Here is a 21,862-nt window from a genome sequence, read left to right as displayed (position 1 = left end):
CGAGTTTATGCGAAAACAGCTAAGTGGCTTGTAAGAAGAGTTAGGTACGTGCAGAGCTTCGAGTTGTGCATCAAACTAAAGACCTACTGCAGTTGGCAAAACCAAATGAGTCAAATGACTGTATTCCGAACAGCATTACGCCCCCTGAAATATGGTATCTGTGAAAAAAGGCTGCACTCTGGAAGTCGTTAGCGGCGCGTACGTACTTTCGTATTTTGCGTGTGTAAATAGGGAGACTGTGTAGCAGTTTATGTGCATCGAAAGGGTAGTTTAATGACAATATTCAATTCGTCAAATAAACTGGGCTGACCGGACTCCCGACCTCAACTCGATGGAACACCTTTGCTATGAGTTAGCGACGTCGACTTCGCCCCAGACCTTCGGTTTAGGCTCTAAAGGAAGAATCTGCTACTACTCTTCCACAGACATTCAGAGTGCAAACAGTCAAAGACAAGGGGTGGACACAACCGATATTAATGTCCACTGGTAAGACTATCAAATACTGTATTCGTACACTACAAGTCGCAAATACCAGTCAGTTGTCTCACCAGAGACGAAATTCATGTTTCAATGGGCGGCGCCCCATTCCGAAATTCGGTAGAAGCAGTTCATCTCGCCTCTGCGCTGAAAGCAGTCACTACATCTACATCTATACTCCGCAAGCCACCTGACGGTGCGTGGCGGAGGGTACCCTGAGTACCTCTATCGGTTCTCCCTTCTGTTCCAGTCTCGTATTGTTCGCGGAAAGAAGGACTGTCGGTATGCTTCTGTGTGGGCTCTAATCTCTCTGATTTTATCCTCATGGTCTCTTCGCGAGATATACGTAGGAGGGAGCAGTATACTGCTTGACTCTTCGGTGAAGGTATGTTCTCGAAACTTTAACAAAAGCCCGTACCGAACTACGGAGCATCTCTCCTGCAGAGTCTTCCACTGGAGTTTATCATCTCCGTAATGCTTTCGCGATTACTAAATGATCCTGTAACGAAGCGCGCTGTTCTCCGTTGGATCTTCTCTATCTCTTCTATCAACCCTGTCTGGTACGGATCCCACACTGCTGAGCAGTATTCAAGCAGTGGGCGAACACGCGTACTGTAACCTACTTCCTTTGTTGTCGGAGTGCATTTCCTTAGGATTCTTCCAATAAATCTCAGTTTAGCATCTGCTTTATCGGCGATCAACTTCTACATCTACATCCATACTCCGCAAGCCACCTGACGGTGTGTGGCGGAGGAACTTTATATGATCATTCCATTTTAAATCACTCCTAATGCGTACTCCCAGATAATTTATGGAATTAACTGCTTCCAGTTGCTGACCTATTTTGTAGCCAAGTGATAAGGGATCTATCTTTCTATGTATTCGCAGGACATTACACTTCGCTACATTGAGATTCAATTGCCATTCCTTGCACCATGCATCAATTCGCTGCAGATCCTCCTGCATTTCAGTACAATTTTCCATTGTTACAACCTCTCGATACACCACAGCATCATCTGCAAAAAGCCTCAGTGAACGTCCGATGTCATCCACAAGGTCATTTATGTCTATTGTGAATAGCAACAGTCCTACGACACTCCCCTGCGGCACACCTAAAACCACTCTTACTTGGGAAGACTTCTCTCCATTGAGAATGACATGCTGCGTTCTGTTATCTAGGAACTCTTCAATCCAATCACACAATTGGTCTGATAGTCCATATGCTCTTACTTTGTTCATTAAACGACTGTGGAGAACTGTATCGAACGCGTTGCCGAAGTCAAGAAACACGGCATCTACCTGTGAACCTGTGTCTAAGGCCCTCTGAGTCTCGTGGACGAATAGCGCGAGCTGGGTTTCACACGACCGTCTTTTTCGAAACCCATGCCGATTCCTACAAAGTAACACTACACTGCCGATCGCTGAAACTCTCCGTCATCATGACCATGGGCCTCTATAGCTATGCCGCAACATGTAGGCAGTTCGACTTTATTCAAGATGCAAGCCGGAGCAAAGTAACCTGATGATGAAGTCCGGGTCTCAGGGACGTCGAATCGAAGGAGATTTCTATAATAACCGTAGGTCGGGAATGAGACGTTCTGGAGTTAGGCCACACATTACACTCATTATTTCGTGCAGTGTCGGTATTACCAAACGAAAAACCGATCATGTACCCGTGCTGCACCAATGCCAGATACAAAGACGCAAGATAATGCAGCAGTGACATCAGCCTAAGTAAGGGGAGTGATGTGGGCTGCTGTGCCGAGGGACGGTAAGAAGGCGCGATAGGCACCGCTACGTCACAGGGGTTATCGCCGGCCCGCAGCCCACACACATGCCCTCCTGTCTGTCGTCTGTCCGTGCGTGTGCGAGCGAGCGCAGCTGTCTATACGCCGACGCTTATACATGTCACTGAAACACAATCAAATTGCGCTGAAAGACTGACAAATCCGCTCATCTGAATCCCGCCCTTAACTAGTAGTAGTTTTCTCTTGGCCACGCCTCGTACCTCTTCGGTGGGCCTTACTGTAACAGTGTTGCAAGATTAAGCTGAAGACTGCTATTATATTTCTAACATAAAAACCAAAGAAATAGTTTATCATCTTCAGTACCGTAACGGATAACGGGGTAATGATAAAATGTTTAAAGAAAAACTAACTTCAATTGCAAGTACTTTTATTCGTAAAATACTTTCAATTTTGTGTAAAACTTAATAAGTGTAACTTCCTGGCAGATTAAAACTGTGTGCCGCACCGAGACTCGAACTTGGGTAGCTCAGTTGGTAGAGCACTTGCCCGCGAAAGGCAAAGGTCCCGATTCCGAGTCTCAGTCCGGCATACAGTTTTAAACTGCCAGGAAGTTTCATATCAGCGCACATTCCGCTGCACAGTGGAGATCTCGTTCTTAAAAAGTGTAATTTGGCCCGTATATTTTGGATGAATACATCTCATTTGATTTTTCCTTTTTTTTTGTACGAAACTGGACCGACACAATTTCGACGAATGTTAAAGCATTGTACTCTTCTAAGGTAGTCATAGAAATGTGTTAGCGAACTGGAAAAAAAGAGTTAAAACGAGGATGAAAATACCTGCATGCATTCATCGTTTTCCAAAGCGCAGAGGAGTCGCATTCCCAAATGCATTTAAGCTCTCTTGCACCTGATGTCGGGTGGACCGATCAGTATACGCTTCCTCGACCCTTCCTTAACTGCAAGGTTCGTGTACGCCGTGACAGAGCCAAATACACGCTACAGACCGAACACCTGACGAGACAACACAAGTTATCAGCAAAACTCGCGACGATCTTTCGTAGCTTCAACATTGATCTTTACGAAGAAAGGCTGAAGAAAATTACATAAAGTCAAGAGGGTAACACGTGTGTGTACTTGGGATAAAGATATTTGTCTCTGGGAACGAGCCATCACCGATTACCTTAAGACCAAGAATAAATACCACAGTATCTCCTAAGTGTAAAGATTGTACTGGGGTCGCACGAACGTCAAAAAGCAGGTGTTATTGGCCGAAAAAGTGGCGTGCTTGACCAGATGCAATTCCAGTACTGCCGTCCAATGACGATTCTGGTAGAGGAAGAATAGTAATAGTATTGGCAACAGCAGAAGCAGCACGAATTTTTTTTGGATTTGACAGGTGAACATTCCGAGCTTTCCGGAGCAGCTCACCACATTTGGACCTCAAAACATTCATGGGATGGACAAAAATATGGAATCAACACATTACCATGCCTAATACGGTGCAGGAAAACCGGTGACATTTAAAACAGCTTCCAATCGTTTAGGAATGGATAAATACAAGTCCTGGTTTTCAAAGGTATCTTATACCATTCCTTCTGCAAAATACTGGAAGGTTCAAGTAGTGGTGGTGGTGGTGGTGGTGGTGGTGGTGGTGGTGGTGGTGGTGGTGGTGGTGGAAAGTAACCACCAACCTTTTCTCCAAAAGTAGATCACAAATGCTCAATACTATCTCGTGACTATCGTGGCCACTAGAAATGCGACAACTTATACCCGTGTTCGCAAAACCAGTCCTCGACGACGCGCGCTGTGTGAACAGTGGACCTGTCGCCTTGGAGCGCAGCATGCCATTGGGGAACAAAAACTGCCGAGTAACAGTGGAGCCCGTGGAATATACAATACGGCTACCCCAATCATCACCGAACCTCCGCCACGTTTCACTCTTGGAACGTAAGCTCGACCAGAAGTAGGAAAGACTCATCCGACGAAATGACATTCTTCCAATGCCCCACGGCGCAATTATCATGGCTTCGGCACCACGTTTCCCTGGTACGGGCACTTGTACCACCGATTAGCCGTTTTGGAATGTCAGTTCGCCCTACAATTTCCTGCTTTCGGAGCTCCCTTCGTGTTGCTTTGGTGCTGAAAGGGATCGCGAGTGCGACATTCAGTTCTGCACTCACTTTTACAGCCGCAGTCCTCTTATCGTTGGTCACACTTCTCTTCAATGACCGTCTGTCAGGATCACGCAACAGACACTTTTCCTTTACCCCCGTACGTAGTACAAGTCTTCGGAGCGGTGCCTCTTGAAACACCAAACACTTTGGCTACCTACCACAGGAGCACCAACGGTTTGTCGACATTCGAATTCACTTAGCTTCGACATAGCGCACTCAAAACGTTACACAGGACACAGTTATGAACAAGACACTTTCAACTTCCGGATGACATGGCACAGGTGCCGTTCCTGGTCAAACGCAACAGCGCAGCCTACAGGCTCGGCTAGGCTCGGCGTTTATGTTCAAGCGTGCGTTTCTCGCGGTGGATCAAAATTTTTTTCCAACCTCTGTAGGTAAGTGTTACAAGAGTTTGTGGCTAGCTCATGGGCACGACACTATCCGCTGTACGTTAACGTAGTAAGCGCACAGTGTTTATAAATTAGATGTACAAAACTAACATTTAATTGTGAGGAAGGTAAATAACTTACAGAAACAGTTGATACAATACTGAATGCAGAATAAGTTCAATGTGACTACATTTTGTAACAAGACAGATATCTCATCTGCAAACAATTTTCCGCCAAATCCTGTGAAGCAAGTCTTGACATATGGTGGCAACTGCTTGTGCTATCCCTTCTCGGCTGGCAGTTGTAGCCCGACCCATTTTAGACGCTTCAGTCCGGAACCGCGCGACTGCTACGGTCGCAGGTTCGAATCCTGCCTCGGGACATGGATGTGTGTGCTGTCCTTAGGTTAGTTAGGTTTTAGTTGTTCGTAGTTCGAGGGGACTGGTGACCTCAGATATTAAGACCCATAGCGCTCAGAGCCATTTGAACCATTTACCCCTTCTTACAGCTCGTCGACGTTTCCCTTAAGCGGAGGAACATATCTGTTTTTAATGTAGCCCCACACGCAGAAATCCATTGGGTTAAATCATGTGATCGTGGGTGCCAGAGTATTGCTCCACAACATGCAATCCAAGTCACCGCATTTCTACGGACATAGACAACAATAATGTGGTCGTGCGCCATTTTACTGAAAAATAAATTCTGTGCCCATATCCTGTTGTGATTGAGGCATTATCTAATGTTGAAGCAGTCCAGTTACAGCTGACTCGGCAAAAATCTTGTTACAGCTTACAGCGGAAAATACATTTTACCTTAGGAGAGTCCCGCACGTGTTCGATTACGTGTACATGGTTTCTGCTCACCCCATAGCGGAACATTGTGCCGATTCACTTCGCCGCAGCTATGGGTGGCGGCTTCATCACTGAAAACAGTTTTAATACGAAAATCTTCAGCCTGCAATGCGTTAAACATTGATACATAAAACTCAGCCCATTTTCTCTTAATGCTTGCAACAATGCCATTTTGTAGGGTTTGAATGACAGGCATTTTCTTAATACCTTCCACACGAACACTAGGCATGTTCAATTCTAAGCCGGCACGTGTAGCTGATTTACCGGGACTGCCAGTTTAAGACTGCCGAAGTTGCTCAACTGTTGCGTCAGAGATGCTGGTCGACCGTTACCGGACGTCCTTTGTCATATACAGCCAGTTTCTGTGAAACTATTGCACCAATTAATAACAGTTTTTCTTTGAGGTGGTGGCTTACGATGTTTACTCCTGAACTGTCTGAGGACTATCTCAGGATTGTACCAGGGTATTTGGATTCATGAAACCATAAACAACATTGTTCACGATCTGCATAGTCGTACGACTCCATGATGACTGTTGGAATGGCCCATTCCCGCATGCCATATAGCGGGAAAGTCAGGAACTAGAAGTGTTAAGCAGGAATAAAACTTGAAGTTATACTGCTTTCAGCGCTTTATCAAACATTTCTGCAAGACACAAAAGAATTACAGACCTTGGCTACGAGTGAAATCGATGGGGAAAGTTAAAAATTTGTGCTGGACCAAAATTCGAACCCGGGTCGTCTGTTTACTAGGCACATGTTCTGACCACTGGGTCATCCGTACACAGCGGTCATGGCAACTGAACAGATTATCCTACACAAGACCCGGGTTCGAAACCCGATCCGCACAAATTTCCAACTTTCCGTCTTTATTTCAATCAATGCCTACTCGCAGCCAGGGTCTGTAACTCCTTGTGCCTTAACTGATAATGGCTGCTAGATCAAAAATGGTGGTTTTTTTTGTGGACATATCGGAAAGCACAGTACCATATATGTGTATCTCTGTAAGTTACGTACCCTGTTCACAATTAAAGGTTACTACTTTAATATAACCAATTTATGAACACCATGTAAATGCAGGTGCTCGCCAAGCAGTGACTTTTACTTAGCGAGAAGCACTACCCAGACTACACACTAAGCGAAATCATCACAACGGGAATATTGAATTAATATACTATTTGGGGCGCTTCTACCACTTTCCATGCACACGCTACTCGAATGAAACAAGACCCAATTTTTATTAAACCGTGTAGTATTGAACATTGCACATTTGATTAATATGCAAATAGAACTTTTATCAGAGAAGATGCATTAAATTCGTGACAAACTGAGCAACTTGGAATTCTCTAATTTATCGATGACAGTGACTAACATTTGGTGCGTTCAAATCCCGGAAGAAACTGTTGGTGCTCATGTTCTGGCGGGTCCTACAGCCAGTATCAGTAGCAGTAACGGAGGAAACGTCGCTCAGATCCACAGACTGCTGTAGTAACAACGCGCAAAAAGTTCGCTACATTTCTGTCGCCTTTACGTGCTCACTACGGCTTGCAATGTTAAGATTCCCACATTCGAAGGCAATTAACACACTCTTAACAACGTCAATGAACTCGGCGCAACAAACGACAAAGTGTCGTTACACTTTATGATACTCTTATATTCTTTCCGAAAATGAAACTTTTCTTAAGGACCAATAACTACAACAAGGATTCAGTTTTCATCACGGGAAATGTACAAGAGGCCAACTCGCGCACAAAACAGGATTGTACCGCAAACGCAAGTCTCAGTTAGCTGACCGAACGAAGGAATTTTCAGCCTTGCATAAAATGCACAAAACAACTAAAAAAATAATTAAGAGGAAGACACTGACCACGATTGCCGATTATTTTGAAACCTAATTTCATCCTGATGTGAATATCAATTGGATCTAATAGCTTTTATAGTTGCTTCCTTACTATGTCGACCAATATTATACCTTGTACTAGTCTTACACGTCCAACACAAAATATTAGCTAATAGTGTAACCACCAGTACCTTACAAGTTTTAGTTCTGTACCTACGTTGGCAGGATAACTTCCATCGTGTATCGTTACCATGTCAACTTATGGACGTTACTAAACTTCCGCACTGGGAAAATATTACATTCAATCGCTATCGCATAAAATTGAAAAAAAAAAATATATATATTAAGCACGTTAAAGACGTGCTGATGACAAGATATTGAACGAACCTATATAGTGCGTTAAGAAAGAGGAGTTACAGGGATGAGATCCTACATCTACATCAATTATTCTGTGAGAAAAAAGGTGCATTGAGTAGGATGAGTACGGAGAAGGATTTAAATCTCAAGTACAAGGCAATGAGCAGCCACAACCGGCTTACTTCCGGGCGAATTTTCAGGCATGTTGTCGCCCTTGTCGCATTCTCTAAGGTTTTCGACCCTTCGCTGAAATCTTTTGAAGCCATAGATGTTCGAGGGCGCACTTGTTGGGACAATCAAGATGTGGGTGTCACATTCTGCGCCTCAGAAAACGTCGCTGCCACAGCCGGCGTCGTTAGAAAAAGAGAGTTGGAGAACAATAGTGGAATCGCTGTCGGTGTCCGGTAGCAGCTGAGCCGCAATCACGGCCAGCCACTTGGAGCACAGACTAGGAGAACGAGGGCTTATACAGACTTGACCCCTGGCGCAAGTGCTCAACTTTGGCCTCTTCATTACGGGAGTCACAGCATCTGCACCACTCGCTCGTAATCTCGAATCACAGACGGTACAAGGATACGATCCCGACTAAAGGTCAACACCAGAAACGGGCGAGACCTTTTACACAATGACCTGCCAACTACAAACAGTTGTAAAATTGGCATAACAATTTTTCAACAACGCATGTACTTGCCCGGAAACTAGATTAAAGAAAGTATTGGGATCTTACTTGTGGGACGAATGTAAAGTGTTGTTGAAGACATTACAAACTTAGAAACAAATCTTTTGAAATGACACTGAAAATAACAACGCTTAGGTTCCAATAAGCTGTCCTTTGCTTTTAATGTCCTATCTTTAGGTAAAATACTTCTGATGGACACATTACTACTATTTCACATTTGTTTCGTTTTGTGAATCAGTTATGCCTAATGAACATTTATTGTGCGTGTCACCGTTTACATCCGCCGAGACATAACTGAAATCATAGTTGACATTTCCTCAACTAAAATTGAGTATTCGGTGCGTCCTCATGTGTATGCACCAAGTACTCTATCACTATTCCTCCATTCTTCGAAAATATCTTCACCCTTCAGAAGCCCTAACATAAGAGAAAGTTACTCTCGTAACCCTGTTGTCACTTTGTTCAGTAATTAGTTGGTACGTACTCTTCCTTCTTCCGAGATACTGTCCTAAAGAAAACATCTTGATAGTGAATTCACGCTTTATTTATCAGCGAACTCTACCACACAACTGCCCAATGAGTATTAAAAAAAATAAAAAAATCAATCTGCTACCACAAAATTTTTGACATTCCTCCGGCTACTGTTGGTAATTAAACAAGATAGTACGGCGTTTTGTCGACATGTGTTTATACTTAAACGCCGCTTCTGCACCTATTTTGGCCGGCCGTTGTGGGCGAGCGTTTCTAGGCGCTTCAGTCAGGAACCGCGCGACTGCTACGGTCGCAGGTTCGAATCCTGCCTCGGGCACGGATATGTGTGATGTCCTTAGGTTAGTTAGGTTTACGTAGTTCTTAGTTCTAGGGGACTTATGACCTCAGATGTTAAGTCCCATAGCGCTCAGAGCCATTTTTGCATTCATTTTACCAATGGCAGACGATGCGCTTTCCACATTTCTTTCAGTTACTTAATGCTTCCAATGGCTCTAAGCTCTATGGAACTCAACATCGGAGGTCATCAGTCCCCTAGACTTAGAACTAAGTAAACTTAACTAAGCTAAGGACATCACACACATCCATGCCCGAGGCAGGATTCGAACCTGCGACCGTAACGGTCGCGTGGTTCCCGACTGAAGCGCCTAGAACCGCTCGCCCACAACGGCCGGCTTTCAGTTACTTAATCTATGGAGAAAAACAATCCGGGCAAACACACAGTGCTCGTAATAAATGCAGTTAAAGTTCTTCTTCAGATGTTCAATACCTTATGAAGATTTGACACAAGGCGATTTGTAGTTCGTTATCGATACGGATAAGCATAGTACAGTAGTGGGCGCGACGTAACTTGCGTCGCCAGATATTACGCAAGAACTCTGGTTTGAGTACACGGTTACACCGCCTGCTGGAATAAGCCTTCGAGCTGCTGCGTCACTAGAAAAGTGGCTTACGGAAGGGCCCTCACCATAAGATTCATACGAATAAAGAAGATTACTAAAATAAGACCATCATAAAGAAACTTACGTGCTATTCAACTTGAGTTAGAGGTGTAATAAAATCTGGATACATTTAAAGTTAGTCAAAAGTAGAATGTAGCCCTGGGAATGAATCTTTCCGCTAAAATAATAAATCTAAAATACAATGAATTTTTTTCACTGTGCACTCAAGAAACATCGGAGCACAACTCCTGTTCTGCGTGCATCACGATGTATTAATGTAATATTAGCTCTTCGGTACGGAATACTCAACGCATTCTCGAGAGCAGATAGTGTAATTTAATGTGAAGCAATGGCAGTCGACTACACAATATTCTTTTCAAATCGCGGAGTCCCTAAACAACTTCGAGAGAGAACCGAATTCCTGTGACAAAGACGGCTTTTACTACCCAAACGTGAATTGCCTGTAGTAGAGATAAGGGCGATTTTTTTGGGGGGGGGGGGGGTGGCGTTAAATCTCCCGAACTGTTATCTTCGCATGCAGTCCTGGCGTCGGGCGACAACATTTTGTCTAAAAATGGGACAGGCTGCAGCCAAGTGCTTCCAGACACGCTGCTCTTCGACGAGATACGGGTCTATGAGCAGATAGCGACTGCAGGGAGGCAAGCGATACGCCGCTGCCGCAGCACGAAGGAAACGTGGAATTTCCGCGTCTGCTACGAAGCTCATTAGTGGGTGAGGCACTTCCCTTTCACATTAAGTGCTGCGGACAGGGCCCGCCTACTGGCTGGTCAGAGCTGGCAACACCGAGCAGCCAGGTCACACTATTGAGTAGCTGCCTCGGTTGGAATGGCATCTAGATAGCTTCTCTTCGCCACCCAAAATAGAAAATTGTTTCGTGGTCATTTCGTTCTGGGTATTCGTGGTTAATTTATGTTTACGAAACGTTTCAATGTTTATCTGCGACGACGAATTTTTAATCTTCCATTTACCAGGACGACGGGAAGAAGAGTGTTATGTACCCCAAGGAAGTGAAACACACACACTTCTACTGTCATACATTCATAATTCCGCGGGAAGTAGTACCTACGGGAAAGTTGTAACCAATAAAAATTGTACGAAATAGTTGAAGCGTTTGACAAAATATACATTGCAAATAATGGTGACAACCTCTTAATGTAGTTTGATTATACAATCTGATAAGTAGCAGCTAGAATCGACTCGTACTAATACCTAATAGGAAACAACGTGTGAAGTAGGGTGACCACAAAGCAAAGTTGTACGTGCAGAAAACAGAATGCTTTCATTTATTGATAGGATATTGAAGAACTACTGTTGATTAAGAGTGACAGCGTTCAAGAAACATTTGCGGGGTCATACTAGAATATTGCTCAAGAGTGTGGAATTAGTGTTAAACCACGTTGACACTAGAGCGCTACAAAAAGGGTATCACACCAATAACTTCTTCTGACTGGTAAGAGAGGAACAGATACGCCAGAAAACGCGAATGGCAGTCAAAGATGTTGTGCACGTTGTAAAGCATTGCTTAGAAGATTTAAAAAAATGGTTCAAATGGCTCTGAGCACTATGAGACTCAACTTAGAACTACTTAAACCTAACTAACCTAAGGACATCATACACATCCATGCCCGAGGCAGGATTCGAACCTGCGACCGTAGCGGCCTCGCTGTTTCAGACTGTAGCGCACGGCCACTCCGGCATGCAGAATATTCCAATACTTTTCAGTTGGCGACTTACAAATCTCGACGATATTCTTGATGATGCTGCTGCCTTCAGCCCAAAAACTGGTTTGTTGCAACCCTCCATGCTACTCTTTCATGTGCTAGCCTCATCTCCGAATAACTACTGCAATCTGTATGGTGAAGCTCAGGAAGACAAATAACAGCTGGGAATGAAATAATCATTCATCTCACACTCCAACAGCGAATGGGACGTGAACAAATTTCAATATATGTCACAAAGTGTACAGTGGTTTCCAGGGAATATGGAGATCAAAGATTAGTCCACTGATTAAGACGGTCAGTACGTGCGACTATTAAATACAATGAACACACGTTTGCATACAGCGATCTTTAATTTTTTTTACGCTTTCTCCTATCCTACAGTTTCGTGCCCTTACGGCTCTCTGTGGTGCCTCGGAAGATAAGTCTCGGATACTTAACACATCCGACCACATTATCTCTTGTTCTAGCCAAGTATTTTCCAAGTAGCCCTTTCCTCGCAGATTCTGCGAAGAAGTACATTTCTCAACGAATCAGTCATTTTAATTTAGAGCATCCTTTTAGAAAACCACGCCTCAAACGCTTCGATTCTCTTCCTTTCCCAGTCTGTAAATTTTGGCAACAGCGCAGAATGGGAAGATCACGTGAATTAAGCTTCTGGATGAAAATACTTTCCTGAAAAGTAACAGAGGAATGACGCCTTGCAGGAATTCGTGGAAAGGAGTTTCCATGCTGGTTTCTAACGCGACCAACGTCACTAGCCACGTTAGTGTGAATACATTCGCCGAAGTCTCCTCCGGATGTGGCGTCGCGGTTCGTAAAACTTGTGTTGATGAACTTCGTTCAGCTGTTCAAAGGAAGTAGCGAGCAGCTTCAGTAAAAACGTTGATCTACGAGCGAAGTCTGCGATGAAGCTCAGGTGTCGTGCTGGCTTCAGGCCACCGTGTCACCGTTAGGCGCATTGCTGGAGGCTGTCGCTACCGTTACGGCAGTACGGTTCCACTGCGTGCTCCGAATACAGTACAGCGACTAAACTTCATTACAATACCTGCACTTCACTAACCAACCGATCTCGGACGGATTGGGGCCATTTTCACGTTATAAGAGAAGCAATTATACAAGCATCGTACATTAACAAGTTTTACAAAAAGTGTTACCCGTAAATATTATAGAAACTTATGTATCTTTCGTAGATATTTGCTCCTAAGCCGAACTTGGTCCACAACAACAATGAGAATAACAATCATCTACCGATCACAGTTCAGGGGGTATGACGTCTTAAACAATGAGATGCGTTGAAAATTGCTGCATTATCATGCCTGCCGTTTAAATGTATAACTGCTGTGCTACTAACTGTATTCGCAATAAATTTCCCCGGCAGTACCTTATGTGCCGCTAAATGCACCTGCATAAGTATATCATTGTACTACACAGATCAGGAGATATGACGTCAAACATTGATATATGTGAAAAGAATGCCGCATACTGCATCTATTCTTTACTACTCAGGCATGCCTACAGTCTAGTCAACAAAATCCCTGGCATGTGGCAAAGCTTTTGACAGTTTTCAACTGCGAAGCGCAAATGGCTGTAGGCGAAAATGACAGTCGTCTAGAGAGCTATGAAGAAGCTTTGGCACACAGACATCTACAAAATCGTGTTGCAAACACGTCAACCAGCTGCGCCCAGCATACGGTAACTGTCCGGGATAATATTTTGTAAATTACATACTGCACTTATACATTTATACATTATCTGTGTTTCTTTCTACGGTGGTTCCATAATTTTCACGAATATATGGAAATGAAACACTTCACTATAAAAACTGTTCATTTTTTGATACCTTTTCAGATAGAAAATTGGCAAAACGAATACCCGTGAAATTCTGTCAGCTCGTACATAAAAGCTGATAGAATTATGCATACTGTGACTGCGCTGCAGAATTACTATGCGGGACTGCATGTAGAACAACGAAGACTATCACAGTAGATCTGCAGAACACAAAACATATAACTAAGACATGCGGAGGATAGATGGTTTTGTGCAGGAACTGGCAGCTAACCCAAAGCGTCAATAAATGAAAGGAATTGCCTGTAAATAAGAGAAGAAATCCACTACTGTTCGATTACACTATCTCTGCAAACAGTAACTAAAGACCGTCCGCAGAAGAGCATTTGTTCAAGAGATTCCTAGATATTTCTGATATCTCCGAAACCCCCAACAGGATGGGTTAATTGGAGAGAGAAAGGCGGAACGAATACCATAGTTTAAACATTCAGTTTAGGTAGCTCGGGATATACAGATGTAGACTCCACCAAGTTATTTATTCAAGTGGAAAAAGTAGACGGATGAAGCTCAGATAATGAATTCTCACATAACCCGTAAACGGTCCTAAACTGACCGAAAACAGTCACTTATTGAGAAGCTTCTTCAAGCTGTCATTGACCGCCTACACAAAACATTATTATCCTTAACCCTTGCGATGCATTCGCAGAAGCGTGCCATTAATTACTGGCTCATACGTCACAGCGGAGAATCTTATCTCCAAACTCATTTCCAAACAAGCTAACGGAAACATGAAGAGCGTACGTACACTGAAACATGTGAACTTGTATTAAAAGTTCAGCAGTATATCCTGTGGCGTCCAGTTTTCGGCTACACGCTAAGAAACAGGCAAATAATAACGATGAATTTCTGTAGCCATCAAGTCCTACCCTAATACTGAAAAACCAATAGATATTTGGCACTGGTATGTACAATGTGCGTGACACTGTTCGCTTCTTTGACAGCTTCTTCCTTGAAAACTACACTGCAAACAAAATAATGAAAATAAATAAAAAATAGGAGAAATCAGTAACCGAACACAGAAATGCTCTGAGAACTTACTAAACAATTTGAAATTTACTTTCTACGCTGCTGGACTTTGATAGTGTTGGATCCTACCCTGAAAACTGCCGTCCCCTCGTGGAACTTCTGCGGAATTTGCAAACGCGGACAGACATACCCGTTTTCAAGAAGCCAATGATACCCTAAATAGATTCCCTCCAGACCGATGGCGGTTTTCAAGCATTTCTAAACACGTCACTGCTGAGAGAAATTTTCTAACACCGAGACAACTTCACCTTCGACGTATTATGCCAATCGTTTCTCGAAGTCCGACATACATTTTCACGGGCAATAAAGGATCAATTATAGCTGCGTAAAGAGAAATTCGGTTCAGTGTAGATATCCATCAGCTGGGTTTCCTAGGCAACGATAGCAAACCAATAATCTTTTTCGTTAAGTCTCTCAGCATAAACACGCAAAACTAGCAACTTCGACTTGGGCGGTTTTTATTCTTCAGGTGTGCTGCAATGAACTACATAAAAGCAGACATTTGCAATGAGGATGAAGGGCATCAAATGTGTGGCGGTTTAGATGCGCTTTAACAACAAAAACCATGGACAAAACATTGGTGTATCAGTCGAGTAACAACTTTCTTTGTGCATGCCATGAAAATTACGTCACCGAAAATCGCCAAGAAAGTCTACACTATAATCTATACAAATTATTTTCAGAAATGAATGGAGCTAATGTGTACAATAGCTTCTAAAAATGATTTAATAACATCACCTTTTGCTCAGTGGGACTAGTATGTAGTGGCACTTAAATCCCCCATAATTCCGTCGTCACTTACAAACCTTCACACAATTTACGTCACCCATTACGCCCAGCGTTTATGTGCACAGGTGATGGAATAAATATCAATTCTGACTTTTAGCACTTTTTGAAGAATTATTTATCTCTATTCTTGCGTATTAGATGTGCAACAACTAAAATATCGAAGCAACCGCGTAATTAGCAGTTATTAAAAATTTGGTTTCTTTGTCAAAGAATATCTTTATACTTAATTACAAGTTACTGGATAATGAATATTTAACGAAGGCAAAAGATCATAAAAAGGCCATTTTTACACAAATTTTACTTCGTATGGAAATAATAATAATGAAACCGATGTAAAAAGACGGGCAGCGTAAGAAACCACTTTCTTTCAAGTTTGTCGTGCTTGTTGACCCCGTTGCAACTAAAATATTGCGAACGACAAGAGTATTGAAATACTTGTGTGTGCTGCGTTAAGATGGTTGGCATCTATGAGTCTCCGTTTCTCCCCTTACATCACCACGATTATTTCAACATTCCACAATCTTGTAACCGTGGAACACTGTAAGGCGCATGTTTTGGAATTAATGTCGGAGTCCGTTGAAGATGAAAACAGCCAACTTCTATACATAAAGTAGTTATTAAAGCGACACCTTTCTAGTTTGGAGTAACATCACGCAAACTGAGCAACCCGTGTCTTGACTCTTACGACGTGATAATGAATCTGCAAAGACATCGTTGAGGAAACATTTTTGTTCCCCATCAGGAGTCACATCATAAAATTACTAGGGTGTAAACCAAGTTCTGTGTCCTGCTTTTTTCCCCTCAGTATCAGTCGAAGGCCACAGAACACTGGTTCTCCACCAGCTGTAACCGTCACGGTGCCTTTAAATCCCAGAAAGTGAATGTTGACATCGTTCTTTACGTTGTTCTGATATGTGCTCTAATAAGATCTGATCCGCTACGAATATGTTGAGGTCAGACCAACCATAATAACCCTACGCAGACTTATGGCGCACCCTCCCCCCCCCCCTTGCTGCAGAACTGATTTTGCAGCAACAGTAGGGGGGTGGAAGGCGCAGTACGCATGAACTGCGACCGGCTGTGTGCTATGTACGCAAGTTACTAAACAGCGAAGGCAGAGGAGTCAGGAAAAGGACCCCTGGGGACATTCAGTGTCACTCTACTGCGCTTCGTTGCTTAGGCCTACGTCCGGGCACAGCACAAGCTGTTGTGAGTACAACACTGCGTGTTTACACGCGACAGGTCCCTCGCCTGTGACACCAGTGTTCAGCGATATCAACGTCACGCAATGTCAGCTGAGCACTGACACTTGTGGAACTTACACTCCCTGAGACTGCACGTCAGAACACGACATCGCACAGGACCGCCACTAAACTCTACCTGCTTCATCGGCTCGTACCATTTATTTGATTCCTGACGCATTCAGAACCGGAGGCGCAGTGCCAAATTCCGATATAGAAATAGGCGGCATTAGTAACTGCTAAGTAAACGAAAATCGCCAAGTGATGATATGTAAAAGCAATACTGTATCATCTGCTCAAGACGCGTAGCTGCAACAGAATTATACAACAGCAAAGCTACAAACGATTTGTTTACGATCTTCCTTAGTTTCTGTACATTTTTGCGTCTAGATTAGTAAAAAAAAAAAAAAAACCAGAGAAAAACGTACGGAATTGATTTCTCATGTTCTTCGCAGCATAAAAATGAACCGCGTGAGAACTCTAGCTTCGCACTTAAAAGCATCTACAATGGTCTCTTCGGGGTTACGCAGATCGTGCAATGTAAATATTAATCCGAACGGAATTATCTTAAAATGTTCGCTGTCTACACGTCCTTCGGTGAAGACTGGCATGACACCACCTCCTTCTCGGGTAACATTATCTATTATTTATTACTTATTCCAATCGTACGGGTTCTCGTTGTTTTGAATATTTTGACTTGTTTGTAACTTCTCTACAAACTTACATACCGTATCAGAGACGTTTTGGAATAGAACTTGCCAGTGGACAGGTTTGGAATATCGTAACTGATCTCAACCTTGATCGCAAATCGGACAGAGTAGGATTTGATAAAACACAGAAAGCAAGCCAACAAAACAAAAGTGCCGTTCTACGATAAAGACAGCGGAAGTGACACAATCTTTATGCATATCTGTCCCTCACTATCACCGCCTAGGCCTTTCTTTGAATAAATGTTCGTGGCGGCACTGTAAACAAGTGGAAAGCGTAAAAACACTAGAACTTACATAGGCTTATGCGGAGAACAGAGATATTCGAGCCTTTGCACCATTTCTCTTATAGAAGGGGAAAGTACAAGGGAAAAACGGGGAGCAAACAACTGTTGCGCGCACTGACACACATCTATTGCATCTCCTTTACGTTGGTTGTTGACGTTTTCAAATTACCAACCATCCTGTATATGCGCAGGGAAGGAAGCAACAGTCTCCACCCTACCCTGAACCTGTCGCTCTGTTCTGGCACTTTGTGGTCTGCGCTGGAGAGAACAGAAAGACTTTGGCAGCGGGAGGGAGGGGAGGGGGGAAGCAGACAGGCACTCCTCTCAAGATGGCTGCCGCCCAGGCAGTAGCGCTAAGGAATGCGGCGGGGTGCGCGCGCCCGTCCCGTCCTTGCGAGCGCCTATCTCGCCCACAACCCCCGCCTTCTCCGAATCGTCCAAGACAAAGGAAAAAGCATATCATAGTCTGTACGCAGTAAGTGACACGGACTATCCGCAGGCCCTATTAATGACGGACATGATTAGCGACAACGCAATTTTTAAATGCTATTTGCGTGTGGTGACGATTACTAGAATGGAACGGCAAGGAAAAGAAAGCTACCTCTATGCAAATTACATATGAAACGACGTGAAAAAAAAAGTTCTGGCCTAAAGTTGCAATGGACTACATCCTGGAGCAGCACGAATGACAAATTTCGTTCTCAAAAAGGCTCTCACCATCTGGCGGAACGAGCAGAAGTACGAGCAGAAGCGCGTGTCTCCTAAAAATACGTCAGTCTGGGCACTTGTAGTGACCCCGTTGCTGCATTAACAGGAAATACAAGCGCATCTCCGACTGCCGACAGGAACACATTTGTGGGACCACAGTCTTGAGATTTGCGTATCTGGGTTCTCTCCACCGGAGCACAGCACACAGTAGCAGGAAAGCCCTTGAAGCTCGCGGAAGCGTCGTCGCACCGTTGCAGCTGCGCGCCTTCGCTTGTCCTAAGAATAGCACGTGACGTAGCCGAGGTGCGAAAATACTCATCATATGATCCGGCCCGAGTCACCGCCTTGCACATGCACGCACACCACCTTCCACTAAAACAGGAATACCACCAGATAGAAAATAAGACCCGGCACAAGCGGTTGCGTAACAATGCACACGCAGGAAAGAGAGCGAAGTTGACGAAGGAGCACCACGGCACTCGCGGACACTCAACACACCCACGCAGAGGAGGAGGCGCCGCTGACATCCGACGCGAATGTTTCCGTCCTAGATTTTTCCCCCTGTGGCGGCAGCTTACCTTCGTCCAGGAGCCTCTCGACGTGTATGAAGACATTGGGAAAAGCAGCCAGCTGCTTCTTGTCCTTGAGCAACTGCGCCAGGTAGTCCGCTATACTCTGCGTGCTGGGGTTGGGATCACTCATGGTCGCGACTCAGAGCAGAGCTGGCAGGAAGGCACTGCTCACACTCGCAGGTTCCTAGCGGCACTGGCGGCGCGGAAGGCCGCTGGGGCCGAGCCGGCGGCGCATGCGCGGAGCGGCTGCGCCGTGGCCGCCGCGCTGCGCCGGCGCGACCGGATCGGACGGGTCTATGTGGGGGGGAGGACGGCCGCGCCGCGGCGCGCCGCCACGGGCCGGCGGCTGCGCACTCTGCCCCGCCGCGCATGCCTTATAGGGCCACGACGCCGACGCGACGCCCAGCATCCATTTTCTCGCGATTTTCCGATGGCATCCCACTCGCGCGGATCCCATCCTTCTGCGGAGAGCCATTACTTCCTGACACTACTCCACGGCGCGTAATGCGGAACCACAAAAAGTGGATTTCTCGTGTCCTGTTCGCGACATTGCAGCACGGGTATCATCTTGCTCTACAGAGGTCTCCTGACGGCGTGGAAGCGAGCAGTGAAAAACACAAGGCGTAGCCCTTAGCTTTCATCAGGTGCTCGTGACGGAGCTTTGGACAACAGCGTATAGCTGATACCGTTCGTCTTACGCGGGGCTCTAGACTGTCAATAACACTGGACAATAGACTTGTGCAATACAAGGGGTGGTCCATTGATCGTGACGGGGCCAGACATAAGCGTCAAACGAAAAAACTACAATGAACGAAACTCGTGTAACTTGAAGGGGGAAACCAGATGGCATATGGTTGGCCCGCTAGATGGTGCTGCCATAGGTCAAACGTATATCAACAGCGTTATTTTTTTTTTTTTTTTTTTTTAATAGAATCGGATCGGTTGGGGGAGAAGACCGGACAGCGAGGTCATCGGTCTCATCGGGTTAGGGAAGGACGGAGAAGGAAGCCGGCCGTGCCCTTCCAAAGGAACCATCCCGGAATTTCCCTGGAGCGATTTAGGGAAATCACGGAAAACCTAAATCAGGATGGCCGGACACGTGAGTGAACCGTCCTTCTCCCGATTCGAGTCCAGTATCCTAACTATTGCGCCACCTCGCTCGGTTTTAAATAGGAACCCCCGTTTTTTATTACATATTCGTGTAGTACGTGAAGAAATATGAATGTTTTAGTTGGAGCACTCTTTTCGCTTTGTGATAGATGGCGCTGTAATAGTCACAAACATATGGCTCAGAATTTTAGACGAACAGTTGGTAGCAGGTAGGTATTTAAATTAAAATACAGAACGTAGGTACGTTTGAACATTTTATTTCGGTTGTTCCAGTGTGATACATGTACCTTCGTGAACATATCATTTCTGAGAACGCATGTTGTAACAGCGTGATTACGTGTAAATACCACATTAATGCAATAAACGCTCAAAATGATGTCCGTCAACCTCAATACACTGGGCAATGCATGTAAAGTCATTCCTCTCAACAGCGAGCAGTTGGCCTTCCGTAATGTTCGCACATGCATTGACATTGCGCTGACGCGTGTTGTCAGACGTTGTCGGTGGATCACGATAGCAAATATCCTTCAACTTTCCCCACACAAAGAAATCCGGGGACGTCAGATCCGGTGAACGTGCGGGCCATGGTGTGGTGCTCCAACGACCAATCCATCTGTCGTGAAATATGCTGTTCAATACCTCTTCAACCGCACGCGAGCTAAGTGCCGGACACCCATCATGTTGGAATTACATCGCCATTCTGTCATGCTGTGAAACATCTTGTAGTAACATCGATAGAACATTACGTTGGAAATCAGCATACATTGCACCATTTAGATTGCCATCGATAAAATGGGGGCCAATTAGCCTTCCTCCCATAATGCCGCACCATACATTAACCCACCAACGTCGCTGATGTTCCACTTGTCGTAGCCATCGCGGATTTTCCGTTGGCCAATAGTGCATACTATGTCGGTTTACGTTACCGCTGTCGGTGAATGACGCTTCGTCACTAAATAGAACGCGTGCAAAAAGTCTGTCATCGTCCCATAATTTCTCTTGTGCCCAGTGGCAGAACTGTACACGACGTTCAAAGTCGTCGCCATGCATAGAGCATAGAAATATGGTACTGGTGCAATCGATGTTGATGTAGCATTCTCAACACCGACGTTTTTGAGATTCCCGATTCTCGCGCAGTTTGCCTGCTACTGATATGCGGATTAGCCGCGACAGCAGCTAAAACACCTACTTGGGCATCATCGTTTGTTGCAGGTCGCGGTTGACGTTTCACATGTGGCTGAACTCTTCCTGTTTTCTTAAATAACGTAACTATCCGGCGAACGGTCCGGACACTTGGATGACGTCGTCCAGGATACCGAGCAGCATACATAGCACACGCCCGTTGGGCATTTTGATCACAATAGCCATACATCATCACGATATCGACCATTTCCGCAGTTGGTAAACGGTCCATTTTAACACGGGTAATGTATCACGAAGCAAATACCGTCCGCACTGGCGGAATGTTACGTGATACCACGTACTTATACGTTTGTGACTATTACAGCGCCATCTGTTAGAAAGCGAAAAAAGTGTTCCAACTAAAACATTCATATTTCTTTACGTACTACACGAATATGTAATAAAAAACGGGGGTTCCTATTTTAAAAAATGCAGTTGATATCCGTTTGACCTATGGCAGCGCCATCTAGCGGGCCAACCATAGCGCCATCTGGTTTCCCGCTTCAAGCTAGACAAGTTTCGTTCTTTGTAGTTTTCTCGTTTGATGCTTATTTCGTGAGATATTTGGCCCGGACACGAACAATGGACCGCCCTGTATTGTCTGCTGGCTTCAGACAGCGCAGCAGCTGAATGATACTGCACAGACTTCACGTCAAATGTCGGTGGTGGCAACATGGCGGATATGGACGCCAGCTGTTATTTTGTCC

At 44.7% G+C, this 21,862-nt stretch overlaps 1 protein-coding gene across 15 annotated transcripts in view; it reads right to left on the bottom strand.

The window, feature by feature from the left end:
* The window catches only part of LOC126266709 (protein held out wings), a 386,961-nt gene extending 367,852 nt beyond the window's left edge, over window positions 1–19,109 (bottom strand). For 13 of the 15 annotated variants that reach the window (XM_049971217.1, XM_049971182.1, XM_049971232.1 and 10 more), the window contains exon 1: window positions 18,870–19,073. In XM_049971217.1, coding sequence (XP_049827174.1) covers window positions 18,870–18,993 — 124 coding nt within the window. In that variant the 5' untranslated portion in view covers window positions 18,994–19,073. Of the gene's footprint in view, window positions 1–18,869 lie in introns of all 15 variants that reach the window. The other 2 variants (XM_049971162.1, XM_049971258.1) reach the window with 2 other exon arrangements.
* Between the last annotated feature and the right edge of the window lie 2,753 nt (window positions 19,110–21,862).

This window comes from Schistocerca gregaria, chromosome 1, assembly GCF_023897955.1.
Source record: "Schistocerca gregaria isolate iqSchGreg1 chromosome 1, iqSchGreg1.2, whole genome shotgun sequence".
NCBI classification, from domain to species: Eukaryota; Metazoa; Arthropoda; class Insecta; order Orthoptera; family Acrididae; genus Schistocerca; species Schistocerca gregaria.
Note: the sequence above shows the minus strand (reverse complement) of the source record. Positions and strands in the feature narration are given on the sequence as shown.